Raw genomic sequence first — 10,316 nt, 5'->3', positions numbered from 1 at the left:
CCACAATAAAAACAACCTAAATTAAGTGTGTAAATGTTAGGCATGTGCCCTAAGTAGAACAGGTCACGCAAAGCGCATAACACATCACCAAATCTAATTAGACTTGAGTCTCCCCAACTAAAATTCATGATTTGTCTTATTTATTTATTTATCACATGTGGTCTGCAAGATGAACATGAAAAGACATCTCCGTCACGATCTTTCTAACTCTGAAAAACCGTTTTCTAAATTAAAGAGAGAAATACACACCGTCTCTCACAACACTCATATGAGCATGAGCAGATTTTTTTTCTCTCCACTATTGTTCTTTAACTATCCTATATAACTAACTATCTAAATTAGTTAGTGTGAAATTAGATTTTCTTTTTTTGTATAATGATATGTGGAGAGAGAGATTGTGTGGTATTTTCTTAGGTATATGGGTTTATTTAGCATTTCTGACCGTTGGCAGTATTAGCAATGGCGAATTGCTACCAACTAGCACGATCATCTAAAAGAGCATGGACAAATTAGGTTATAGTCACATTAATTAGTGGAGAAATTAGGTGAACGTATATATGTAGGAATCTAGAATATGAATACTCAACGAAAAAGAACCCGATTCAAAGGCAACATAACATCCCTTCAAGTTCTACATTAATTTCAACAGATTGTCCCTGAAATCATGACAGAAAAATTTATAAATTTTGTAGAGTGTTTAGTGGAATGCCCACTAAGTGGATTTTTATTTACGGGTGCTGCGGAAGAAAATGGGACACCACCAGCAGCCACATCACATTACCATGAGTTTTGGGAACGCTCTTAAAATATATCATTGGAAAATGCTAGAATATGAATCAAGGGTGTGAGAGTTATATACGTAAGAGAGGAATAGTATTACACAACTAAAAATAGGAACAGCATTATGGTCAATTTTGTGTACTCAAACTTTATGTACCATGTATAATGCACCTTAAAACTTATGGGACAATGTTAAATCACCAACTGAACTAAAATGCCACGCCAATAACTAGGGACTATAGTTGTTATAACATGCATAAGGTAATTTCAAGTGCACAAAAGTTAAGGTGTCATGTCACACTAATTCAGCTACACGTTCACATAAAGTATGTTAGGGTATTGACTAAAATTCAACCAATGAAATAAAAATACTACATTTGGAACTTCTTGAAATCACTTTTTGCATTGGAATGTGCTAATGGCAATTGAAATGCTGATCTAAAATCAACCAAATCAAATGAACTTAAATTTAGGGGATTGTTCTTTGTTCTCACACTTTAATAAATAATATATATATATATATATATATATATATATATATATATATATATATATATATATATATATATATATATATATATATATATATATATATATATATATATATAAAGTACAGAAATATATTTTCATCACATGCAACTCATTTACACACAAGTTATTCGTTATTGATTCATGAAGAATGATAATTGGACTCATCTTTAATGAATATCCGTAAAAGTTATTCATAATGATTAGGGTTAAAACCCGCAAAATGAATACGAAGATGGACAACTATCCACTAAAATAAGTTGGTATGATCATGGATATAGGTACCTTAGTATCCATCCTATCTTATACTCACAATATATATTTATATATTTTTATTATTATTATTATTATTATTATTATTTATACATGCTAATTTATCAATTTTATTAAATACATCACTATTAAATTTGTACGCATTTTAATATAATGTTTGTTTGTTTCTGAACTCAATAATAACATCCTTAAATTTTTTTAATATTGTAGAAAAAAATTAAAATGATTTGATAAATTATAATTGATTGATTATTTTTTATTAGAAATGCGGGTATTGGGTACCTATAGAGTACAAATACGAGTATAAACATTGATACCCACGTAGATATGGACTAGGAGTCGGAGATTTCTTTCAAAACGTGGGTATGAGGACGGGTACTATAGTACCCTGTACATTGTCATCCCTAAGTCGGATCCCAAATTTATGTCAAAAAATAATACGGAAATGCATCTCCGTATAAATTTCAGAAATGTATTTTTAGAAGCTACTGAATCAGAAACAAATCCAGACACGAAACAAATGCAGAAATAGAGTTAACATCAATCATTGTTATGACATATATATAAAAACGAATATTAGATAGATAATTGTTAACATAAATAAAATAATACATTTCATCATTAAGTAGGACGCTTCTGTATCTTTAGAATATCTTTAGTCGATCTCACAATTTTCGCATTCAGCTTTATCGAATCTTTTGTTTCATAACATTTAAATGCACTTCATATAACAGATAAATATTCATCTGTCTTCAACTCAAACTCGTTGAATTGTATCTTTTCGTCGTTATTAGAGAGTGAACGATAATAGAGCTTCACAACTCTTCGATTGCCAGGGTACATATTCTTTAGTTTTGATTTAAGATCGACAAGATTGATGATCTCTGAGAACTTAAATTGAAGATGAGGCTTCTTGCCGTTGAAGTAGACAAAAACTAGATATGCATATTGAGATATTGTGTATGATATTTGAGTGTTTGTGCTAACACGTTTAGTGACACCCATATTTATACAAGTTTTAGATCAATATGCACCTTACAAACTCAATCTTATCTTAGGGGATATTTCAGAGATGTACTTCTGGATACACATTTAGTTAAGTTAGAGTGAGTCGGAATATGCATTTCTGAATAAACTCATGTTCAAATTTTGTAAACATTTGGGTGCGTCCAAAAATGTATTTTCTAATTCACCCTCGCACTGTTCAACTTATTTTAGAAATATAACTTCTTATAGAAAACAAAAATGGAGAAAATTTTGGAAAACTAAAACCTACATTGAAATATACGAAAATGTATACGTTTGACATCGTTAATATCAATCCAAGATTACATACAAAACATGTCTAACCACCTAAATATATAGTTGGAGAAAAACTAAAATGAATCGAAACATATGTCACCATCTAAATCTATATTTATGGATGGTTCCACCTTTGACTTTTGTTTGTTTGATTCTTTCAATTTCGCTCAACTTTGTGAATTCTTGTGTCATATCCATAAAATGACTCGACTGAGTTTCAGCTTTATTTGATGAATGAGTTGTCCACTCCAGTGATATCAGTGGTATATGACATTCCGATTTCAAATAAACTTGAACAAAATGAAATAATTTAGAAAGGAGTGGATTGCCTCCCATGGTATTTTCACTAGATTTGGTTCAGTTTGAATCTCAACTATTAAAAGCTAAGCATTGTTATTCTTTTATATTTTGAATATATAACTTCTTTTAGAAATATAACTTCTTATAGAAAACAAAAATGGAGAAAATTTTGGAAAACTAAAACCTACATTGAAATATACGAAAATGTATACGTTTGACATCGTTAATATCAATCCAAGATTACATACAAAACATGTCTAACCACCTAAATATATAGTTGGAGAAAAACTAAAATGAATCGAAACATATGTCACCATCTAAATCTATATTTATGGATGGTTCCACCTTTGACTTTTGTTTGTTTGATTCTTTCAATTTTGCTCAACTTTGTGAATTCTTGTGTCATATCCATAAAATGACTCGACTGAGTTTCAGCTTTATTTGATGAATGATTTGTCCACTCCGGTGATATCAGTGGTATATGACATTCCGATTTCAAATAAACCTGAACAAAATGAAATAATTTAGAAAGGAGTGGATTGCCTCCCATGGTATTTTCACTAGATTTGGTTCAGTTTGAATCTCAACTATTAAAAGCTAAGCATTGTTATTCTTTTATATTTTGAATATATATTTCAATGGCCATGATCTCACATGACTATAAAGACATCAGAGAGAAATTGAACCTAATTTAGAAAGCCACTTAATACATATAATATGATCAGTTAGATTTTAAGGTGGTGCAGTCCATAGAGGAAAAAAAACGTTTCAGATACTTTATATCTTGTCATATCAATACACACCTTATTATATGCATTTGTTATAAGATGACTCATTTTAAGGAAGTCTGGTCATTTTTCCTCTGGTGTCGATCCGCTAACACAAAGAATAAGAGATTCATGTATTGCATCAAAATGTTTATTTTTCTCGTATAGCATTATGTATGATTCTTTATGTACCTTCAACTTTTTGATAAGTTATTGGCAAAAAAATGTATGACTCTCTTCTTCTTTACCAAGCAAAATTGAAACAGCTCGATAACGCAGTTAGTGCCACCCTTAACATTCAATATGTTCAATGTATTTGTGCATAAAAGGATGCATCTCTTTGATGTATTAGATTTTTCGTAAATGTGGTGTAGGAGAAGGTTTTTTAATGTGAGCGCCTTTGAAAAGACTTTTTTTTGAGATTTTGGAGTTATAGAATCCGGAAAAAGTGTGTCAACATGTTCAAAATAAGAATGACACTTCTTCGTTGAATTGTCACTTAGTGTTGGTTTGAACTTCTTATGAGCACCTTTTGTTTTTACTAGTTAAGATGGTGGTTTCAAATATGTGATTTATGGATAAGAAATCTTCCTCAACTGATCTTTGATGTGGAGTTACATGTTGTCATTGGATTTCAAAAATATCTCTTGTATCACTTTCCATTTGGTCAAGATAGAGATATTCAACTTATTGTCCTTCATCACACCATCATCATCAAAGATAGGCCTTTTCTAATTAGTACAAACCTAATCCATTTGTATTGGACTATCAAGTTTCACCTTCTTTGAAATTAGACGAACACATGGGAGACCATTCGTCTTCCTAAATTTAAAAATTGAGTTATCGGACCCTATATTCTTAACTCGTTTGGCTTTGCGAAAAATAAAATTCAATCCTTCTCAAGATATGTTGTTGACCAACTGTGAATAGAGATTGTTGTCTCTGAATCTGTGTTTTAACACTGTAATGTTGCGATCAAATGATGTATGTATCTCATTATGTTGATTTTGGATCATTTGGTTCATAGAGTCTCAATCTATACACAAATCACATTTACTATTTCCTAACCAATTCTTTAGTGTAGCATGGGCATATTTGACTCGGTTAGTTGTTATATTTTCAAAGTGTCTAACCTGATTGGTCTAAGTACAAACAATTTTCTCCTTCACCTGGTCTAGAATTGTATTTTCAACATATTTCAAGAAATCTGAATATTTCTCACACGCCTTTCTGAAAATTAAAACAGAATCGGCATATAATTCTTCCGTAGAAGAATTTACTATACCATTTTATGCATCCATTATTCTTTCCAGTATCATGTAACTTTGACCATATTTTCATCTTCACCCTTTATTTGTTTAGTCTCATTCGCATGTTTAAGTCGACTTCTCACATTCTTTGTGATGTGATACCTACAAAGTAATGTTTATGAAATAGGAAATACCTTTGCAACTGAATTAATCAATGTGGTATCGTAATCGATAACAATGATCTTCGGCATGTTTTGTTTGTCATTCAACATTGTTCGACACACTTCTAAAGCCCAAATAACGTTGTCCTTTTTTTCGCTTTCTAAAAATGCAAACTCAACGAAATATGTCTTTTTGGTAAAGGTAACACCAACAATTTTCAATAGTGAAAGTTTATACTTGTTTGTCTTATGTGTTGAATCAATAATAAGTAGAGTGAGAAATTTGTTGAACAACTTTATTGAATCAGAATGAGTCCAAAATATATCTCGAATAGTTTCTTTATCCTCGCACACTCGGTATGTAGATACATAATGGTTATCATCCAAAAGTTTCAATAATTGTTGTAGTTCAGTTTTATCCCCCCTTATCGCCTTGTTGTTTCGGACACAAACATTGTATACTTGTTTGATATTTGAGATATTTTTGGATCTTTTATGTCTAAAAGTTACAAGTATATTTTTGGGTAGCACCATGTTCAATGTCAATGTCAGAAACAATTTCCTTCTCTTCAAGCATAAGACAACATGCAGTGGGATGATCGACTAACTTATGACACATGTCCTGATTATGCGTACCACAAATCAAATTAAATCTCCATTTATTATTTTTCAAAAGATATTCACACAACTTAAAAAGACACTCACATTTTCTCAAACTGGTGTCATCTCGTTTTAACTTCCGGAGAGGAGTTGTGTACTTGCCACTTCTTTCGCATCTCAGTGACACAAATATAAGTCTTCTATCTGAACCATTATCTGACCTTCATAGTACAACGCCAAACCCCAATTTGACTACCTCTATGCAAATCCATTGGACCATATGATCACAAACATTAAACTCTTATCCATTTTCAAATTGGTTGCCAATACCTATCTTGACATCAACAGATTTGACATCCATAGATCAAATAGGTTTGGGGACAACATCAGAGTGTATCATATCTAAGCCAAATAATAACATAAATATTAAAAATAAAAAAAATACTCTCCAAATTAAACTCTAAACAAATCCGAAAATATACTTTCGGATGACCTTCAACTAGAATCCGGAAATGTAACTCTGGATGCAATGTTCTTTTTTTCAGCTCAAAAATCATATTAATGTAAGTAATGAGAAAGGAAATAGATGAACTGTATCTTAAATTTTACATTCTTTTGCTTCTTTTGATGTGATAAAACACAATAATTATGTTTTGGAGTGCAAAACTTGATTGAGAATGGAAGGATGTTTTTAAGGGTTTTGAGAGAAAAATAATTTTTATCATGAGAAAGAAGAACATGCAAGGTGTTGTTTTATTAAATTTCCCTCTTGACAAATCTAGAAATGCACTCCTGAATTTGTTATAGACATGCAAATGTGGTATTTCAAATTCCCGCATCACAAATCTGAAAGTGCACTTCTGAATTTGTCACTGAATTGTTAAATTTTAGGAGGAAATAGAGTGTGTCTCACCTATGACGTGTTTTGGTGTGAAAATTATACGTCTAAAAATGCATTTTTAGATTTCTAATGATGTTTTCAGATTTTCATGTGTTTCTCCACCAATTAGAGTGGAAAAAACAATCCCCTAAATTTACCAACAAAGTTAAAGGATCTTTTCTCTCCAACCACGGCCATTGCCATTGGCCTAACACCTATGTTTCTCACCTTCTCACATTTATGGTAGAAGGTGATCTTGGTCTAAAATGTTGCAACAACAAAGGTATTTAAGCTTAACTACCTTACATCATAACTAAAATGAAATGAGGGACATTAATTTCAAATAAAGCGCAAGTCATAGTATTTACAACATGATTTTCCTATTCTATATTGGAATGGAGGATTTCATTCTTCTGGCATTGCATTCATTGCAAGGCCTTTTATTACATGCCGGCATTGAAACCTGTGATGTAGAAGGTAAGTCATTTCAAAGTCGACAATGCTGAATGATATATTGGTCATACAGTGAAGTAAAAGAAACTAAAGATCATGTAATGGATGAAAATATAAATGGTAAATGTGAAAAGGAATGCTGTTTACAGTAACATGTTTTCTGCAATGTTTCACTTCCACCAATACATCGAATAGTTATAAACAAGCAATTTGGTAACCGACATACAAAAGGCTATTCATCTAAACAAAAATGTGTCATCATCAAATAAATATTCATGTCATAATAAAGTTACCAGATCAAATCTTCTGAAGTAGAAGTAGCCACTTCTTGATCCTGGTTTCGGCATTTAAACAGCAGCCTGAGAGGCACAATCTGTTGCAAAACTGCAGTTAGCTGCTGGGAATACATGGGGCAAATCCCTCCAAAAAAGTGTTACATAGAAACAGCATAGGAGCATATTACTAGGTATTGGGAATCTCAATCTAATAAAATAAAATTGTTTTATATTTCCACATTTTAAGTCAAAGATATGCCAAACACCCCTAAGAAATACTGAAAGATTGTGTATGCTATTGTCTTAAATAAACTTCCTAAAGCTTACTCAGAGGGCGAGATAAAAACAATGTGTTTCAGTTCCAAAGGACAACAAGTTGACTGGAACAACAAAACCATCAATCAAAGTCATGCTTATAAGAAATTGAAGTGAGATTGCCAGGTTTAATGATGAATCATTCCCAAAGAATGATCATGGTAGTGATGAATTGCAAATTGCCACGAGTTTCATCAATTTCATAACAGATTATATATATATACAAAATCACTTTCTCGTATAAACAAAAAAAGAATGACTGCAATATCTGAATTGATAAAGTTATGTACCAAAAAAACAGCAAACATATATACCACTAACTATCTTCTTTACCAAATAAAGAAATCATCAGCATCACTCATTATAAAGGCAACATCAACAAATACAGCATATGATGCTTGGTGCAAATAGGAATCATCATATACTTCCAACTTAATAAAGAACAATCACAAATTAAATGTATCCTCAATATCTAATTTACCTTTCTGTTGTACTTAAAATCACGTTTGGGCAGAAAATGCAGCGGCTGGTTGAAAGAAGAAGGGGCTTTAATCAATACAAACAATTTGTTTGGACCTATACAAAAGCAGGAAAAATGTAACCCTTGGATCAATATGGAATAAAGAAAAACAAATAAATGAGATAGCAGGAAGAAAATTATTTAAAACTAATAGTAAACATTCAAATTAGTATTTCAAAGATACACACCGGACATCAAGTCAGCCCAACAAGGATTTTGGACATCCATTTGACCTCACAATGGTTGAACCAATATCAATTCCAACACTCAACATGTATTCAAACATCAATTTGGTCCTGAAATTGATGCTTATTTACACTACAAAAGACCAAACTAATGTCCAAAATCTTCAAAGGACCAACTCAATCAATGTCTTGTGTATAGTTGAATGACCAATTGGAGTACTCATTTTTCAAAATGAATGTTTATCAACCAGTAAAGTCAATAACTACCAGGATAAGTAACAGACCCAGCATCCTTTGATATCAATGTCCGAATTGCCTGTTAAAGTATCACAAAACCATGACCTCACACAAATCATATTCCATTTCATTCCAAAATACCTAAACACAAAAATAAAGAAATTGGCTAATTAAAGAACCTTTCTGCAAAGAGCCTCTGCAGCTTTGCTCCTAGCAAAATCATCCGCATTGGAAACATCAACTCGACGTGGAAATTCCAACACATAAACATTCTGAGGCCTAAGGGAGCTACCTCCAAGAGCCAAAATGACCCCATCTATGGAATGACACTCATTGATAATCACTTTAAGTGCAATTTGTAAATTCGAAAGAGAACTCATCAACTTATCCAATCTCTTTATTCCTACTTTGATTTCCCTCATTCTACCCACATGCTTTCTCCTAAACGATGCCTTCACTTCATTTCCCATATCCATCTCCTAACATCAACAAATTCAGATTCCAAGCAAATTACAAACATAATCAGATCATAAATAACCGTTTGATTCAAACGATTTCCAACACACATTTAGTATAAATATTGGAATTAAACAAACCGCTAGTTTCTCCGATTGACGGTTAACAATGCCGATAAAAACAAGGAAATTATATGAATTACCAGTTGTTTATACTCGGAATGCATTGAATCGAACTCAACGCCCATATCCTGAACAGTGCTGCATAAACAAAATGCACCGAATGATGAAAATTGAAAACAAAACGAGGAACAAAAAATGAAATCGAAAAGGAGAGTAGTTAGAAATTACGAGGGAATTTGCTGGTGCATGTAAAGAACGAACCCTACGACGTCGTTGATTGTGTGAAATATTGCGGAGGAATCCATGGTGTCTGATGCGGTGTAAATCTCGGCGGGATCCATCTCCGGCAACAAGGTTCCCATCGTGGACTCTGCTCATTGCCCGTTGGTCAATTCAAATGTCAAATCGGAAGAAAAGACCCGCCAATTACTGGGCTTGGCTAATATGAGAGTTTTTTGGTTGGCACCCCTAACAGTAACTGGCACCCCTATATGTATATGTGTTATGAAAATACCCTATTATCCTTAAATGTAAAATATATTAGTTAGATCTGTCATTCATTTTTCTTAACTAGTTACTGATAGTTCAACATGTGGTTAATGTTAGTTCTGTACGTGGTTAATTTAGTTATGCAGAATGATTCTATATAAAGTATGTAACACATGTTTGTAAAAACTTTCATCAATTTTATTTCAATAATACTTATCTCTCTCAATTGCTCTTTATTCTTCTCTATTTTTCTCAATATACAAATAACTTGTAATTCAAATTATCCAACAAATTAGTCTATAAAGTCTCGTGTTGACCTTCAAACTCCATCCATGGCAAATTGGAGTATAACCTCTAATCAGTTCTCAGTCAATCCACCAGTTTTCAAGGGAAAAAAGTATTATAGATGGTGTGCATATATGA

General features: G+C 32.1%; 1 protein-coding gene across 1 annotated transcript; it reads right to left on the bottom strand.

Annotated features, from left to right (window-relative positions):
• Window positions 1-6,994: 6,994 nt before the first annotated feature.
• LOC127126161 (uncharacterized) lies at window positions 6,995-9,878 on the bottom strand. Its single transcript, XM_051055042.1, has 7 exons — window positions 9,633-9,878; window positions 9,485-9,542; window positions 9,006-9,305; window positions 8,857-8,905; window positions 8,366-8,460; window positions 7,588-7,667; window positions 6,995-7,304 (listed from the first exon to the last, which is right to left on the bottom strand). The coding sequence occupies exons 1-7, from the start codon at window positions 9,764-9,766 to the stop codon at window positions 7,247-7,249; spliced, it is 774 nt and encodes a 257-aa protein (XP_050910999.1). The 5' UTR covers window positions 9,767-9,878; the 3' UTR covers window positions 6,995-7,246.
• Window positions 9,879-10,316: the final 438 nt, after the last annotated feature.

The sequence above is a fragment of the Lathyrus oleraceus genome, chromosome 3 (assembly GCF_024323335.1).
Source record: "Lathyrus oleraceus cultivar Zhongwan6 chromosome 3, CAAS_Psat_ZW6_1.0, whole genome shotgun sequence".
In the NCBI taxonomy this organism is placed as follows: Eukaryota; Viridiplantae; Streptophyta; class Magnoliopsida; order Fabales; family Fabaceae; genus Lathyrus; species Lathyrus oleraceus.
The sequence above is the reverse complement of the archived record's forward strand: the minus strand, read 5'-3'. Positions and strand labels throughout refer to the sequence as shown.